General features: G+C 34.9%; 1 protein-coding gene across 1 annotated transcript in view; it reads left to right on the forward strand.

The window, feature by feature from the left end:
• The first annotated feature begins 929 nt into the window (after positions 1–929).
• IDE (insulin degrading enzyme) overlaps positions 930–17,867 on the forward strand; it is a 45,699-nt gene continuing 28,761 nt past the window's right edge. Inside the window, 10 exon segments of the mRNA XM_019617678.2 lie at positions 930–1,119; positions 2,484–2,691; positions 3,585–3,754; positions 6,039–6,161; positions 8,893–9,005; positions 9,382–9,544; positions 10,182–10,274; positions 10,799–10,890; positions 11,502–11,582; positions 13,709–13,812. Coding sequence (XP_019473223.1) covers positions 960–1,119; positions 2,484–2,691; positions 3,585–3,754; positions 6,039–6,161; positions 8,893–9,005; positions 9,382–9,544; positions 10,182–10,274; positions 10,799–10,890; positions 11,502–11,582; positions 13,709–13,812 — 1,307 coding nt within the window. The 5' untranslated portion in view covers positions 930–959.

Here is a 17,867-nt window from a genome sequence, read left to right on the forward strand (position 1 = left end):
TAGACATTTAATTTCAGCATCCAAGTTGGGAGTTAGTTATTACATTTGACTGAGCTTAAAAAAAAAAAAAGTGTGGTTAGTAATGGAAGTATTTCCTTCCGAAATGCACCTTGCAGCACATTTATAGGTGCTATTCTGTGTTGTTTATTATTGGCTCTGTCTTGGCAGTGTTCAAATTCTGGTTATTCCTTGATGTTTCCAAACTCCAGAATTTTTTACTTGGATTATAATTCTTGTTGGTAACTGTGCTTTCTTTCAGGCTATTTGAAAATTCCAGATAGTCTTTTTACTCCTTCCAAAATTTTTTCAAAGATCTAATGCATGGTTTGCTGCTTTGCTTTATAATGATCCACCTTCCATCTGCAAAATAGTAGAATTTTATACATAGGAAGCAGTCTTTGATCATGGTGATTCTTCTGTTTGTATGTTTCTGGCAATAGTGTAAATGTTGTTACCCTTTCACGTCTGACTGTACAAACCCAGTTGTTGTGGTATTTGTTTTAAATCTGAGATTGTGAAGTTACAGCATACAGAGTACAACTGTCAGTTCAGAAGCTTCAGTGAAAATACTTTCCTGAAACCTGGAAGTATATTCAAGATAGCAACATAGGATTTATTTCATTCTTATCGTAGTTGAACAGGGGCATGTTATTACTTTGCTAAGTTATTTTCTAATTACTGCTAGTGAAACTGTAAACATTCAATTATGCGATCAGCATTTTTTTTTTTTTCTTTTGCATTGCTCAGCCTATTTTTTATTTTACTTTATTTTTGCAGGAATCTCCCGGGATTTGAGCTATATTATATGAGTGTTGTGCAGAACTAAATTCCTTGCTGTCTCTGTCACCCAGAGCTTATTCTCTAACATAACTGTTAATCTATGAACAGTTCTTAAGTAAAAACAGTAAGTGAATTCTCTTTTATTTTCCTTAAGTCTTCAGAAGGAGACAAATAACAAAATGAACAATCCTGCTATTAAGAGAATAACAAATGAAATTATCAAATCGCCTGAGGATAAACGAGAATATCGTGGACTGGAATTGGCAAATGGCATTAAAGCACTTCTCATTAGTGACCCCACCACGGATAAGTCTTCAGCAGCACTCGATGTGCACATAGGTATTTAATGCAATTTGTGTTCATTAAACAATTATTATATCATTAAAATTCTTTAAATTTTATGTTAATTGCAAATAAACTGGCAGGAGTAATATCTAATTGCTAGCCTGTCTTTTACTGAAATTTAGAGCTTAATTCTTTGATGTACTAAGTTGAAAATCACGAGAGCTAATCAAATTCTCTTGGTAAACTGTGTTTACTCAAGTGTAGAAATATGTCTTTTAATGAGTAAGTTTCATGTTATGAAAGCTGTTTTGTAAGCAGGAAAGGGGCGGGTGTGAGTACAATTATTTCAGATGGCTCCATCTGTCACGTCAGACATTTTTTCTTGTGAAATTGTTTATGAGTTGAGGTGAGAAGGTGCTGTAGTGCTGGAGGAGGTGAGGAGGCACACCCTAACTGCAGTGATGCTTAAGTTGCAAACAGAAATACAAGGAATAGGAAGGGAAGACGGTATCTTTGAAGCTGTGGAAGCCTTTCCTTTTATTGGAGGTATTTCTCAAAGTGACAATTTCTCACTTCCAAAGTGTGATGCATGCACACATTACCTAAGCATTTTCACTTACCCTCTTGCAGTGTATATAGTTGGGAGCTCTTTGTGCCATTGATGTTAGGACACAAGTAGTAGAGTAACTTTGTAAACTTCTGGTACAAATCATTATCTAGTTCAGAGGATCCCAAATCTGGTTTTCTTGGATACTCTGACAGTAGTAACCAACTATGTTGTGTTCCTGCATGTGTGCTGGAGGAAACGTCTGCTACCTCCACCTATCTTCTCCCATTGCTCACTGTTGTAAGATCCAAAGCAGGACTTCCAGATTCGAACTTCTGCCTTACATTCCAGGAAGCCTTTGTTGTCTTCTAAAGTGTCTGCCTTCTCACCTCCTCACTGACTGCAATAGCTGCTTGTGTCCTGGCAATTAATCACAGGTTATTACTCATCCTGTAAACCACAGGGGAAACACCTCCTTAATTGTGGCTGTCAATTGCTGCCTTTGAATGCAATGCAGTTATTAAAATCAAACTATAGAAGACAGAACGTTGTGATCTGCCAGGTCTATACAGATTATGAATCATGAACTTCAATTTAAATCTTATTTGTCTAAAAAGCAATCAATGCAGGCTGATCTGGGAAGGCAGTTTGAGACAGTAATTGGTTCAGTTACTCATTTTAAATTTCCTTTTTTATTTCTTTTTTTTTTAAGATTGATTTTAGTTGACTGTTAGCTGCCAAGTGTCTACTTATAACTGCAGAATTTGTATAATTGGCTTGGACAACATACTGTGATATAAACAACTTTAAAAGACTTACAATTTGATTATTACTTTTTGTCAGTGATTTTATGACATTTTTCCTCTTGCAGGGTCTTTGTCTGATCCGCCCAACATTGCTGGACTTAGTCATTTTTGTGAGCATATGCTGTTTCTGGGAACCAAGAAATACCCAAAAGAGAATGAATATAGTCAATTTCTCAGTGAACATGCAGGGAGCTCCAATGCTTTCACCAGTGGAGAGCATACAAACTATTACTTCGATGTGTCACACGAACATCTAGAAGGTGCACTAGACAGGTAAACATACCTCTATTTAAATTATTGCTGCTATTTCAAATAGCTTAAGAGTTCTTCCTCATGCTTTTTTCACTATGTTGTTAAAGAAAGGGTTCAGAGCGTTGTCTTTTGTTAAAACTGACTAGATGACTTCAGTTTAAAAAATGTTTCTCAGATTTTTTTTTTCAGCTAGCAGCCTTCTTCACCGAGGGAGAATTTTTAAAGATTGTATTTATATTGAATATTTTCAAAAACGTGGGGCACAGAATGTGTCAGTGAGCTTATGCATTATGCAAATGCTCTGACTGTGTCAAGTACTACACATACCACGTAAACCTTACTTCTTTGACAGCCTAAGAATGAAGTCTAGAAATAAAATTGGATGTTTTTAGTAAGGGGAAATGACTGAAACCTCTGCCTTTTGTGGGAAAGAGCAGAAATTCAAGGGCATGTAGTCAGTGAGATAGAGAGTGGATTTTCCCCTTTGTAAGAAGTGCTGTTCTAGGAAACTTTTTGGTTTTCTTTTTAATCCCTTGCTTATGCCATAGAACTTCTGCGTTGATGATCAAGTTGTTCGTACTCATCATAAAGTCTGAGCTCTTTGCTCTCAATGTTTGTTCCTTGTTTCCTCTGTATCTGACAAAATTGATTTGATTCACAAGATTAAGAACCCCTTGCAGCTAAACTTCTATACCATAGAAATTTTCTATGTATGATTTGTGATATAAGGTTGATTCTTTGTGGAGTGAGTGTATTGTAGTCTGCATTTATAGGTAAAGAAATTGAGAACTAATGAATCGGTGTCAAAACTATTGTTGAATTCTGCACTGAAAAGTAATCAGTAATTTTCAGGAGGGATACTTCATACTATAAGTAAATGTAATGGAAAGTTGATTTTAAAATTTTCTGTTTAGATTTGCCCAGTTTTTCCTGTGCCCTTTGTTTGATGAAAGCTGCAAAGATAGGGAAGTGAATGCTGTTGATTCTGAGCATGAAAAGAATCTGATGAATGATGCCTGGAGGTTGTTTCAATTGGAGAAGGCTACCGGAAACCCCAATCATCCTTTCAGTAAATTTGGAACAGGTTTGTCAGAAAATTATTATTCTTCTATTGGTGTTCTGTGTAGTGTATGCAGTGTTACTGTATGAAGTTGATCAAGACTGGAGTGAAACAATTCTGCTTTTTTTTTTCCTGCTCCATGCATGTTTATTGTAGTGCTTTATTACATTTTCCACATGGTACACCAAACCAAGCTAGACAAAACATGCAGAACAGAGTGATACAAGACTTGGATGATAGTAATGAGGCATTCTTTATGATTTTGATAATTACTGCAATGGATGCTCTTTTCCAGTGATTCAGTTTGTCGTAGTTTGGTACTGTATTTCTTTGTGCATGACAACGTGGATGGACTGTGTTTTAATTGTTGTTAGTCACATTCTTTTTGCTAAGTAGTATTCTGTTAAGACTGGGTGACAGTGACTAGGTCAAACTGGAAAGATTAGCAAAGTAACCCGACGGTTACTGAGTAAGAACATGAAAAGAAAATATGAAGCATAAAATGCAGCTGCAGATGTCTAGGTTAACTATTATTGAACAAATCCCAATCCTATGGCTGATGGTGTTTTTCAGTCTTTATTAATCACAGAGTGCTCAGTAATGAAAACTAAAAAGCCTCAATTTAAAAAGCATTAAAGTAACAGGTCATGGTTATGTTTAAAACCAAAGTTGTTATATGCTTTGGCAGAAGTTTAATTGGAGGTTTTGCTGAAGTTATTTTATACGTGAGTTGCATGCAAGTTTGTTTTGAAGCTGTCAGAGTATTAGTGCCATTAATTTGGGCACTGCACTATTTAACCATGAATGTATTTAGTGGCTGGGTCCATTTGCTGAGTTGATGAAATATTGCGTACAGTAGGGAGGTTAGAGAGCAGGTAATGAACTGTAAGGACTGGCTTCTTCCTTTGTCTCAAGAAAGAGGAAAATATTTTTGCGCTTGATGAAGAGGCTGTTTTAAACAGGAGGAGTTTAAACTGTATTCCCCAAACAAATGAATTTGAAAGCAAGTCTTGGAAACTGCAGACGAGTATCCAAAGTATATTTTGTAATCTCAGAGGGGTGGAATTTGGCCTTCCTGAACCAGCAAATAAAGTTTTTGCTTTTACTGAAGAGATTACTCTTTTTCATTTCTATGCAGCTCTCAGAAAATATTAGTGGACATTGCAGAAATATTTTTCTACAGTTTAGGAAGATTTTTTTAGCTGACAAGTGAAATGTTTGCATAGGGGGAGAATACTTGAGGTTTGCTCAAATTCAGCAGAGCCGTCCTGTAAATCTTGCTCAGCAGAACTAGCGCCTGACTTTGGTTTTTATTTGCTCAGGGTTGCCAGCTGTAATGCAGTTTTCATGACAACTGCAGTTGACGTCCTTATTATTTCCTGTTGGCTAGCTGAGCTGTTAGCCAGTCTAGAACAATTTTGGAATGCCCCCATTTGATGCTTTAGATCACAGCTTATTGCTGCAGAGCCTGTTTTGATAGTGAACTTAACATTACTCTGTCTATCCAGAGAAACAATTGTACCTTAATACTTATGCTTATTTGTTCCTTTGTCCACAGATACTCTTTATCTATCACTGAGTAACTGCCTGTAACAATAATTCTCGGCACTTTTGTACTGTCCATTTTCCTACCTCTACAAGCTGTCTTCTGACTGTTGGTTCTTAATTTGTGCTAGTATTCTTAATACAACAGTTATTAAGCTGAAGTTTTAGATCTTTTATTTTAATTTGCCCTTTCTATTGATTCAAGGGCTCTCTTCTAACTTCTGTGTTTCTGTTGTTTTTAGGCCCAGATCTGTAAGACCTGATAAACTGAACCATCACAACAAACCAATGTTACAAAATTAATTATCTTTTATTTTTTTATTAAAATATTAGGCTATAATTTTTGTCACGCTGTGCCATAAGTAATTTCACAAAGTGGTTCCTCTGAAAGGTGTGTGTATGCAGGAATAACTTGCTCTAGTTGAGCGAAAGAAGAGCCCTTTCCTTCTGAATTAAAGCCTGGGCTCACTTGAGTTGCTTTGAAATAGCCATTCAAATTTAATAATTTAATTTGGAAGTCTGAGACATTCTTAGATTCTTGAGGAACATGCCCACGGAGAATGAAAGTGTTTACAACAATAATTTCTACAATTGTATTTTTACAGTATAGAGCAAATATACTTCATTATGCGCAGTAATCTTTTAAGTTGACTGTCAACCCAGACAAAACCGATTCTTTCTTTTTTTTTTTGATAAATTCATAAACCACAAGTATACCTGTGATCAAGAAGCTCTATTGCTAAATTTTTATTTTATGTTACAGGGAACAAGCTTACTCTGGAAACTAGACCAACCAAAGAAGGAATAGATGTAAGACAAGAGTTACTGAAGTTTCATTCTACTTACTATTCATCAAATTTAATGGCTATTTGTGTCTTAGGAAGAGGTGAGAGCTCAAAAGTGTTTTTTGTTGTTCTTGTTGTTTGTCACATAAGACTTTAAATATGTTTATGTTCATAAAGAGGAAAGTAAAATCTGAAAATCTACAGAAGAGAAAAAGTTAAGCTTGTACAGACTGACCAAACATGATGCTATGTTTAGCGACATCTCCAAAACAACTTGCAGTGTGTAAATTTAAGTGTTCGTAAGCTTACAATACAAAAACTAAGCTGAAAATTTTGAATCCATTATTGAATCACCAATTGCTGTCATATGCTTGTTTTTTGAAGGCTGACACCTCAGATGTTGGGAGGGCTTGTGATACTGTTTTCATATTTGACGTTTGTACATATTTCCACTCTAAATATTTCTGCATTGTTAAAGGATAAACCTTATCTAACATTTAGATGAAAAGCCTTTACTTCTCTTTATTTATTTTCCCTAAAAAGAAACATTCCTTTTCTCACTCAGTTGTTTGTTCAAGCATCAGAATCATGCAATTGCTTTCCAGGAGGCTTTATATCCTACAAAATGTTTTGTTGTTTTGTTTTGTTTTCTTCTTTTGAAGTCCTTGAGAATCAGAATTGAAAATTGTTAAGTTCCAGATTCTTTTTGATTTAGTTCTTTTTGATTATGGGGAGCTCTACATATAAAAATCAAGGGGCAGAAAACAAACATTGTTAACACAATTCCATGAATTTTTTGCTGTAAACACCTTGCTATCAGTGTAGCAGAACTTCTAATTGATAAATAAACAAATAGTTGGAAATGCTCTAACATTAAAAAAAAAAAAAAAAGTTGCTCACTGCAGGTCCTTTGCGATCTCCCTGTTGTGCATTCTGAAGTAGATGGACTTGCAAAGCTGCGTGCAGCCTAGTAATTGTCTGATTTTTTTCCTTCCACTTTGTATATACAATGTGCCTTAGTGAAAAGTGATAAGAGAATCAGAATATCTCTGGCAAATAGTGGTAAATATAACTTTGCTGTTATTTTGTTCTATAATTCATCCCACAAAATAAAATCTAATCAAAAGCAAAATTCATGGAACAATTTCAGTATAGCAGTTCCCCTGTAGACTCTTAAATTCTTACCTTTTCAGTAAGAGTCACCCTAGCAACTGGAAATCTGTCTTAAAGAAAACCATGGCTGTAGCTGGGAAGCTTAAATGATTGTGTTCTTTTCTGCCTGTATTAAGGTGGCATGTTTGTGTTTTGTTGAGTGTTACGTAAACTCGAGTAGGAAAACTTGAATTCAGACTTCTTACATTTTATGTATCTGAATTGCATACTTATTAATTGCTAAGGAAGCTAATCCATTAACCAGAAATGTTACTGTGAAGTTCTTTGGCTGAAGACGAAGAAGTTGTCCTTGCAATGTAATATAAATATTTTTGAGTATTCCCCCTAAGAATTAAGTGCAGTAGTGTGTTCCTATTCATTTATTTATTTTAACTAAGAAGCAAGTGTATAAACTTTGGAGAGGGGGGAAAAAAAGTTGGAGTAGTTCTTTGGGAGTAATAGTTTATTAACTTAGCTTCAGTAGCCAAGTTAAACAGGTTAACAAATTGATAGAAGGCAACTGGTTTTCGTTTTGGTGCAGAAAAATGCACACTTTAGCCTTGACTGGTGTTCTAATGAAGTAAGCTTGGAACTTTTTGCATTTCTTTTTAGTGTTTTTGAGTTGGTTTTAAGCCAGAGAAAGCCTTAATAGTATCTACTGAATCTAATGCCCAGTGCTATCTCATACTGTAGGTGCATTCTTCAATACCTTTTTTTCCCAGTGTGGGGAAAAAAGATAAAATAAAACATGGGTCTTTAACAGAATTATGTGCAGTTCACAGAATCTCTGTGTGAGTGACTACTTTGGTTTGTGCTGGTTGTTGTTGTTGTTTTTCCCTGTGGTATTCTGTCACATTCCCTTGCTTGTGGGAGCAGGCTTGTGTTGGGCAGGAAGATTCCGCTCTGTAAATCTGGCAAGGTGACTGCTTTCTGAGATCTTCTAAGGATTGAGGTTGAAGAATGAGTAATCTTATTCTTACTTTGAGAAGTGCTCCAAAATGCATTGGTTTTAAGCAGGCAGCTATTTTGAGAGTAGAGTTTCATCTGTATCTGTGTAGATGTCTTTAGGTGAATTCATGCACAGTATGTTCTTTCCACAAATGGTCTTTCTACCATTTTTGGAGAGTAGTACAGTCCCAGTCAGCAACTGGAATGGGTGTAAAAGTGGAAATATTTAAACACATCACAGGTTTGTGTAAGAAATTATGGGGCACTGAGCACATATGACCCTGGCTCAGTGTATGTGAAGCACTGGAGGGTAAGCTGAGGATAAAAACCATGAAGTTTTAACAAATCTGCTGAAACATACAGAAAAATTAGCAACTGTAATTCCACGTTCCTTAGGCTTTTCATGGAATTTTTAATTTTTTAATGCTTAACATCTGATTTACTTCTTCTGTTCCACCTTAGATTTGGATTCGTCAGTTTATTTTAAATGTTTATTCCTTTTAACAGGATTTATATGAATCATGGTTGAAGCCTTTAATAAGCATGGTGCTTATAGCATATTATATTTCAGAACTGAAGTGTTACATATTTCCTTTCTGATTTGAATAACCATTATACCATTAGAATAACTTTTCTGTATAATCCATATCTTTCCTATAGAATATTGAAAATCTAAATCGGATAGAAACAGCAGATAATGATTAGGTGTTTTGTAATGTTTCTTTATTATAGAATCCTTGGATGAGCTGACTTCCCTAGTGGTGAAGTTATTTTCAGAAGTGGAGAATAAAAACGTCCCTATTCCAGAATTTCCGGAACATCCTTTCCAAGAAGAACATCTCAGGGTCAGTATAGAGTTGTATCTTTTGGTGGGCTTGTATACTTTAGGTGATACTTCTCATGCTACAGTAGTACATTGTATACTTCGCTACTTTTGTATCAGCATCTCTGTTTCTTTCCTCATATTTTCACCTACCTCTCCAAGAGTGTATTTAGTATAGTTTGTAGTAAAGATGTTTGTTTGGTTGAGAGGTTGGGATATTATTTCTGTGTGTTTGCATAATGAATGGCTCAAATGTCGCCGTGGTTCTTCTATACCTTTACTTTCAACCCAGTGTTGTTGTTACGTACATAAGGGGACATGATATTTGCTACTGAAATGAATAAGTGAGATTGGGTGAATGTCATTTTATGGATTTGCTTTTTAATTTTTATCTTCAGCAACTTTACAAAGTGGTACCTATTAAGGACATCAGAAATCTTTATGTCACATTTCCTATACCAGACCTTCAGAAATACTATAAATCAAATCCTGGCCATTACCTTGGTCATCTGATTGGGCATGAAGGCCCAGGGAGTCTTCTGTCAGAGCTTAAAGCCAAAGGTAAGTAATTTGAATGTAAAGAATTAAAAATTAATCAGTTGTACATATTTTTTTTTTTGAAGACCTACCATGAATGGGTCAATTTTATGTGAAACTTCTTTTTAATTTGAAGTCCCCAGCTATTAGAGTAATTTGAGTTGTAAATCATTTTTATCCACTTCATTCTTGTTTCTGTGGTGGGTAAAAATGAGTAAGTAACAAACACCCTGACTTTGGAAGCTATTATTTCTAGTGCTTTGCTTCATTCAGCCCTGCTTAGAGACGTATGGGCTTTGAAATACTGTTTTGTCTCTGTTCTGTCACTGACTTAGAAGCTACTGTCAGCTCTCTTAACGTCTGGAGGAGTAGAAGAGTGTATGTTAATGTTGTTTATTATATTACTTTGTTCCAAACATGAATTACCTGGTGATCAGTTGATGTTGAACTTACTGCATCACAAGATCAGATGGGTCAGATGCTGAACTTACTCTTTTGCTGTAGGTGTTAAGATAGACAAGGGGAAGATGTAAAGTAGTCAAGGTTTTCCAGAAAAAGAAGGAGGGAAAAAAAAAGTATTGTTGCCAAAGCATACAAAGAAAGTGATGTATAAATCTTTACAGGCTTGCTTATGCAATACATTTTCTCTTTGATTTCATAGGATGGGTGTATACTCTTGTTGGAGGACAGAAGGAAGGTGCTAGAGGTTTCATGTTTTTCATTATAAATGTGGACTTGACAGAGGAAGGACTTTGTAAGTGAAGCCACTATGTCTGCATTCCGTGTTAGTCCTGATCTGATGGGCTTGTTTTTGTCTCCAGAGAGACTAATTATATTTATAGCTTGAAAGATTAAACCCAGAATAACCAGTTACTTTAATATATTAAATCCCATCACTGTGTTAACACTCTTCATCTAACGTAAGAAGAGAACTTATTTGAGGGTACAACTGAAATATTTAATTAAGTATTTTAAAGTAAACTACTTTAGAAGAAAAGCTGTTAATACCTTTGTGTGCTACTTATTCATAGTATGTGAATAAAATTTTATAATATAATTTAATTTACACAGCATGTTCAAAGCAGGTCTCAGAATTAGCTTGGGACCTGAACAGTTCATGTCTGTAAACAAGTAACTTTTTCAGGGGGATTGTTCATGTACTCAAATATCTTGATTGTAATGAAAAATACAAACTTTCCTATTTCTTTTCATAATAATTATTTTGTGTGTTTTGTGTAGAATTGAGCCAATTATTAAGCAAGCTTTTTTTCTTTCCAGTGCATGTTGAAGATATTATTTTGCACATGTTTCAATATATTCAAAAACTACGTACAGAAGGACCTCAAGAATGGGTTTTCCAAGAGTGCAAGGTACAGTGAATGCTACTTGAAATAAGCAGTGGTAGCGTTTTTACAATTTATTGGATGATAAATAGAATCAGAACTCTTGGTATGGAAATAGGCTTATTAATTGCATGATGAATAAGTTTTATAATTTTAAAGGTATGTTTTCTGTGACATGACACAAATGGCAAATATTCTGAGAATACATCTTCAATATAAATGTGAAATGCACTTACAGAGCTATGAGTTAACATTGCATTGTGGCATAATGAAAGTTGAGAAAGAAGTAGCTTACCCTGTCTGTAAGTATTTTGCACTGGAACAAGATTGGTTGGATCAAATTTGGGATGTTTTCCCATTATCGAGAGATCTAAATATGTGTGCTATGGGGACAGATGCTTTACTATGAATGCGACATAAAAGCTACTCATTATCTTTTTCAGCACAGAGCTTCTTGGAAATAAGGTTTTATGCTTTATGTTGTGAGACTGTCTGAAATTGCTCATGAGTTTTGTGCAACTCTTGTTTTATGTGCCTGTCTCAGACTGAACACTACTATAAATAATTTTTTAAATAGTCTTTAATTATTCTTAAAATGATTTCACTATACATATTTCAACCCTTACGTCATTTCCTAGGATCTAAATGCTGTGGCATTCAGATTTAAAGATAAAGAACGACCACGAGGTTATACATCAAAGCTTGGAGGAATGTTGCACGTGAGTGATATTTTTGCTTGTTTTTTAAAAATCTTGTATTTTGGATAATATATTAATCATGTAGCAGTATGTTTAACCATGCTCCAAATTAATGCAGGCATTTGCAAAGTTCCTTTGAACTTGAGTTTAGAAAGTTAATATGCCACGTAGCTCTTCCCATTGATACTCAGTGAATCATATTTTCTTCACACTCTACCATTTTATACTTTTGTACCTGGTAGAAGTGATATTACAACTGGAGTTGCTATTTGATTTGCTTCAGTGTTTCTTAACACACAGGTACTTTGTCATTCTCTGCCTACCTGACAGCTAAATGTTCTCTAGAGAAATAAAATTTTATTGTAAACCCAAGTACTGTACTAAATGCTTCTATACCTAATAATGTTGAAATGCTGCAGTAACCAGAAGTGTTAAGATAGCAAATTAAAAGTGTTTGACTCTTTTAACATTATTATGTATTGGTACTGAAAGGATCTTAGAAAATTCACTTCCCTCTTTCTGCACTGAAGTAAGTTGCTTTTGTGTTCAGCAGAACTCATTATACAACTTCTGCAGATTGCAGCCATTCTCCATTGCACATCTAATATCTACATATAAAGACAAACATTTTTTGTTTCCTTGCAGGAATTCCTGTGTATGTTCCTATAGCTTTCATTTGTAATATCTAAAATATTAATTTTTTATTTTAGAATTGTCTTTCTTTTTACTAAAAACATTAAACAGCTGTTAACACTTGGATATTTTAAAAAGCTCTTATTTGGGATGCCATTTCTTGATTTTGCTCTGCTAAATGTATAAAATGTCTTTAAGAAGCGAATTTTTTCTGTCTCTAAAACAGTCTTGCAGTGGTTTGTGTATGTTGGATAATTTCTGATCAATTCCTGATTACTGGCTTGAAAAATCAGGTCAGGAAGTTGTCAGCAGTATTCCAAAGATCAGAGTATCAAATCAGGACAGCATTTTTTATCTTTTGCAATGCTTTGCAGTACAAATGGTAATTTTGATTCTGGTATTAATTGCTGAAGCACAAATTGAAAAACAACTGTTCTGATTCTAATTCTCTCTGCTTTCTTCTGAGTTCTACTAAGTTTACGTTATGAAGTAACCAAGCTAGGTCTATTGCTTGGTGGTTTCTTATGCTTACAAATACAAAGTGTTTTTCATAACTTGGAGAACCTATGTAAGTTAGCCTAAGGAAATGCAGTGTCGTAAGTTGTTCTATGTTTGTCAAAAGGATTAAAAAACAAAAAACAAAAAAACAAAAAACCCTAAAAGTTCTATGTAAAAAACAGTTGTGCTTGTATAAGGAGTCACTGCTAAACTCTTCGGTCGAATTACATTTCCTGTTTGTCTTATAAGCTTGATGTTTTCCAGATAGTTGTTCACTGGCTCGCTATACTCTTGTTTTTTTTTTCTTTTTTATGTTCTTAGCTGTATCATTTTTAAGATTTCATTTGAATCTGATTGTTGCATGTAGGTCAATTCAGGTGAGAATATAATGTTCTCAAAATAAAACAGACTTTCTGAAAAGTAATCAGAGAGTGGTTGAGATTAGGAGTGACTGGAGATAATCTTGTCATTTAATTCTAATGCTAGAATTAAAATTGAGTAAATGTGTATTGTATTTTTAGATATTTGCAAGATGTTCTTCTTAAATTATAAAGATTGAGTTCTTAGGGAAAATTCTAAGAAAAAGACCCTTTTTCTGTTTGCTTGCTTCATTATGTTTTGCTTTCCTGAACACTGATTACTTGGTGTTCTTCGATCTTTAAAAATATCCTCCAGGGGTCAGCATTTACCATGTTATTTTTACTTTAGTTCAAAGCAGTATTTAAAGATAGGTGACTTTCTATGTTGAAACATGCAGTATTTCAAGAGAGAAATCTAGTAATATGCATTATGTAAAATTATGCAGATCATATTTTTCCTATACTGTTAATCAGAATATACTCTATCTTGTAGTTTCAAGAGAGTGATTTAAAGAGGTCTGTGCATCCTATTCTGAAAGTTTGAAGTTGGTACAGGTTAAAGCTACAGTTTTAATGTCCTTTACATTTTACATTACTGTTCTTTTTTTCATGCTTAGTTTTTAATTCATCTATGTTTGTTTGTTCTCTGTTTTTTAGTATTATCCTATAGAAGAAGTATTGGCTGCTGAATATTTGCTTGAAGAATTCAGGCCTGATTTAATAGAGATGGTATTGGATAAACTGAGACCAGAAAACATTCGGTAAGTTAAATTGCAGTAACTTGTGTTTTAACCCAAGTCTTATAAGGAAGGCAAAGAACTAATGGAAATACAAGTTCTTAGGTGTGTCTCTCGCAGCTCCAGAGTAAATGTCGCTGTAAAAGAGACAGCTGTTCTGTGTGTTAGTGAACCTTCTTTCTGCTCCCCATTGAAAATAGGTTAGTGTCCTGTACTGACAAAACCATCCTTTTGGACTTTTCTATGCAGGATGTCTTCCTCAGACTGAAACTGTTTTTAGGAAGATAATTACTCAGAATAGCTCAACTGTTACTGAGGAAGAAGCTTAGTAAAAGTTAACCTGCATCACTTAAATCCTGGGATATTTTTTAGTATAATGCTGCAATATTTTAAATTTAGATCTATTTCTGGAAATCTGTTAAGAGGATGGCTTTTATCTACTGTGCATGTGTTTCCAGGCTTCGTGCAGACTAATAGAGCTTCTACAAGAAAATCAATTTATGTGGGTAGAAATAGCTACATCTTTAGCTGCTAAAATCTCCCAGGCTTCCCGAATATCCCTTTGATGCGAGTGACCGTGCTGTATGTGCGCTTAAGTATGTTGCAGTACGGATTCCAGGGCTCAGCAGATGGTCAGATCAGGTGTTGAAAGGAAAGGAGGAAGCTTCTCTCTTCTGTGCTTTGGAGGACCTTCTGTAACCACCCAACCAGAGCGAAAAAGGGAGGCTTGATAAAGAACAGACGTGCCTAGTGTGTTTGAATACCTGAACAAGACACAGATGAGAGAAGTGGGTGCACTGGAACACATGCTTTGACAAAAGATGATTTACAAATGGAGGAGGAATCTGGAAGTGCCAGAGGAAAAAAAAAAAAAACTAATCGGGCAGGCTAACAAAGGGAGTGTTAGCTGAGAGGGAGGAAGGATCTGGCAAATGGTTAAGGCTGAGAGGAGAAACCTGGGACAATAAAGGTGGCAATGGAAATCATGGGGTAATTTGAGCAGAGCTATTGGTAGGTCTTGAGGACTGTTACCTAATTAAAAGATGAAGAAGAAAGGGTGTCTGCTGAAGAGATGAAGAGGGAGTGGGAACTGGGTGTAGTAGGCGGAGCTGGACTTATGGGAAAAGACTAAAAGAAAAATATGTCAATACCACTTAGCAGGGGTATTAAAGTGAGAGTCATGAATCATGAAAACATTGCATAGGGGTGTGAGAAAAGGAGACTGAGATGGAACAGCAGCAGAACTAGTGGGACCAAATTTGGAGAAAGTGAACAGAAAAACGTATGCCAATTGTGATACAATCTATGAAAGGCAAACAAACTTGTTAAGCAAATCTTGCTATTTTTTCCCTGCTTTCTGTAAACGTGTGCGTGTGTGTGTGTGTGTATGTGTATATATTACTTTTTTCCCCATATAACTTCTATTTCAATTCTTAAAGAAGAGAGATGCTCTAGAGCTACTTAATAAAATGCCAGTGCCACATGTCTTTGCTTGATCTACCAATGCAGTTGGAAGTTGTGTGATAAATGTAAAGTGAAAAAGGTCTTAATAAGCATCTGAAATGAAATTCTCGTAAATTTCTTTATGCTTCAGCTTGCAATGTATGAAAATCATGTCTCTTGGGATATTTTAAAATATGAAATTAGTTGCTATGGCACTGAGTGCTGTGGAAATAAAATTTCAATGATTCTGCTCATTTAGAGAAGGATCTAAGTATTGGAAAGAGAATGGAGTAAAACAGACAAAATATCAATTGCTTTTCAGTCATCTGTTCTGTAATATATCAATTTATCCACATAACAAATTCATATATGTTTGTGACTTAATGCAATCTAGTTATGAGAAAGGCAGAGAGCATATCGAGGCTCCATGAGCCATAATTATATTAGCTCTTTGGAGCCTGTTTTTTTTTTGTTTTTGTTTTTTTTCTTTCAGTTTAGCTTTGATAAGTTGTTGTAACACGATGTTGCTTATAATTCTGTATGTCAGCATTACAGTACTTGAACACCTGTTAGAATGTTTTAGAAGCTAGACATGTTTAAGAGAAGGTGATTTGTTTGTCTTTTTGAATGTGCTTTATATACAATTTTTGAAGTGATGTATGTAGAAGGACAATGAGGCACACTGTTCATATATAACAAACTCCTGTGTATTCATTTAGTTTATGCTGCAAATTAGTTTATTTTTAAAAAATAGTATATTTGAAATCATTGGATAAACTAGAATAGAATTGAATTATCATCTGTATTTGCAGATGCCACGGGGTTCTGCTGTTTCTAGGAGTATACTGGAAATGATAAAATAAATGGAGCTGCCTGTGTCGGTGACAGCAGTTGCCATAGTAATTAATGCCCTTTAAAGAAGTGCCAGTATCTTTGTATGTGGGTGTGCATCTGTGTGTAATGTGTGTGGGATACTACAACTGAAGCCTTAGTACTTGGAGAGGGTGCATTTTGAAGAAGCAAAACTTGAAAGAAAATATCCAGGTTTCCTTTTCTGTTGTATTACATACTTCTATTTTGAATGTATTTTCATGTTCATCCAAATTCCTGAAAATTAGATACCAAGGCTTACTGTAATATAAAGACTGCTTTTACTAAGTAATGGGGAGTATGTAATACATCTACTCTTAAAGCTTAATCAGAATTAACACACATATTTGAATTCCAGTTGTTTTTAGAATTTTTGCTTTGTATAAACCGTCTTGCAGTGGTTAAGTTTTCCTTGGTTTGACACACTGCTTTGTGTCATGGATTTATTATTTGCTTTTCATAATGGTTTTGGAATTTACCTGCATTAAGGACTTTTCTTGGCATATCTATGTTGGGGTAGCTGTGTTTACAGAGACTACTTTGAAAGAAAATAAAGTCTCGATTTTTGATCATGTTATTTTCTTAACAAGTTTAGTTTTTAAAAAGTGTGGAAAGATAACCATACTCACAGATGGTAGCAAGTATCCATATGCTCTTCTGTTTGATTGAGCCATAACAGGAAATTTTTATATTCTCCTCCTGCCCCCACACACTGCTTGATGCATTTAGTAGCTTAATTTCCCCAAGAGAGAAACCTTTTTAAGAACCAAGTATAATTTTTACTTGTTCAAACTGCATTGGGTTTTGCCAGCCATCTGTGAAGATAAGGCACAATCTTAGCTGAAAAAAATAATTTTCCTGTTGTTTCCAAAACGTTTTTTCCTCATCATCTGCAGTATAAATGCTCTTATTAAAAGTTAAGAAGTTAGTGACTCATCTGGTTAAGCAACTAAAGAACTTTTCCTCTGGATTATACATGGTCTCTTTTTCTTTCTTGATATCTGAAGAGCAGCATTAGCAGAATCATGGCGAAAAAAAATAAAATGAATGGCAAAAACGTTGATGGAGAAATTTCTAGGGGACTGAATTTCACAGTGAACGAACAGTTGTTTCAGAACAGTTCCTGATATTCATCCCTGCAGACAAACAAGTTAGAAATATTGTGTAGATGTCAGGGTTGTTTGTTTGCATGGAGTTTGTTGAAATATTTTGAAAATCATAACGTGTTGTGTCCCATCACAAACTATTGTGTTTGTAGAGACACAGCATGTGACTGAGTAACTGTGAACTTCAACAGATTGCATGTTCAAGGAACATAAAGAAGGAAATTGTGTTGTAGATTCAACTGCATTCCTTTTTCATGAGTGGCTCACAATTCTGATTGTACTTGTTTATTATGAACTGCTTATAACATACTTAATCTGAATGTTGCCTATTTTACATTTCTGGTGAACTTCAGCACTATCTTAAACCATGTGATGTTCATTGTTCAACACTTCATCACATCACAGGAATGAAAAGGAGTGATTGGGAACATCAAAGATGCATCATGATACGTTTAAATAACTGCACAGCATTTTATTTCTACGTATGAAGCTTCTTTCTCCCCTTTTTCTGTCCCGCTGTTCCTTGCTGTAGGTGCTTGGTTTAGATTGAGTTACAAGCACATGAAATGCTTTTATGTTTGTTTTATGTGGCTATGGGCTTTTTTTTTTTTGAGGAGAGAGAGTTCAAAATGTAACTATTTATTCTAATGGTGACTCAAG

Source organism: Meleagris gallopavo, chromosome 8 (assembly GCF_000146605.3).
Source record: "Meleagris gallopavo isolate NT-WF06-2002-E0010 breed Aviagen turkey brand Nicholas breeding stock chromosome 8, Turkey_5.1, whole genome shotgun sequence".
NCBI lineage: Eukaryota > Metazoa > Chordata > Aves > Galliformes > Phasianidae > Meleagris > Meleagris gallopavo.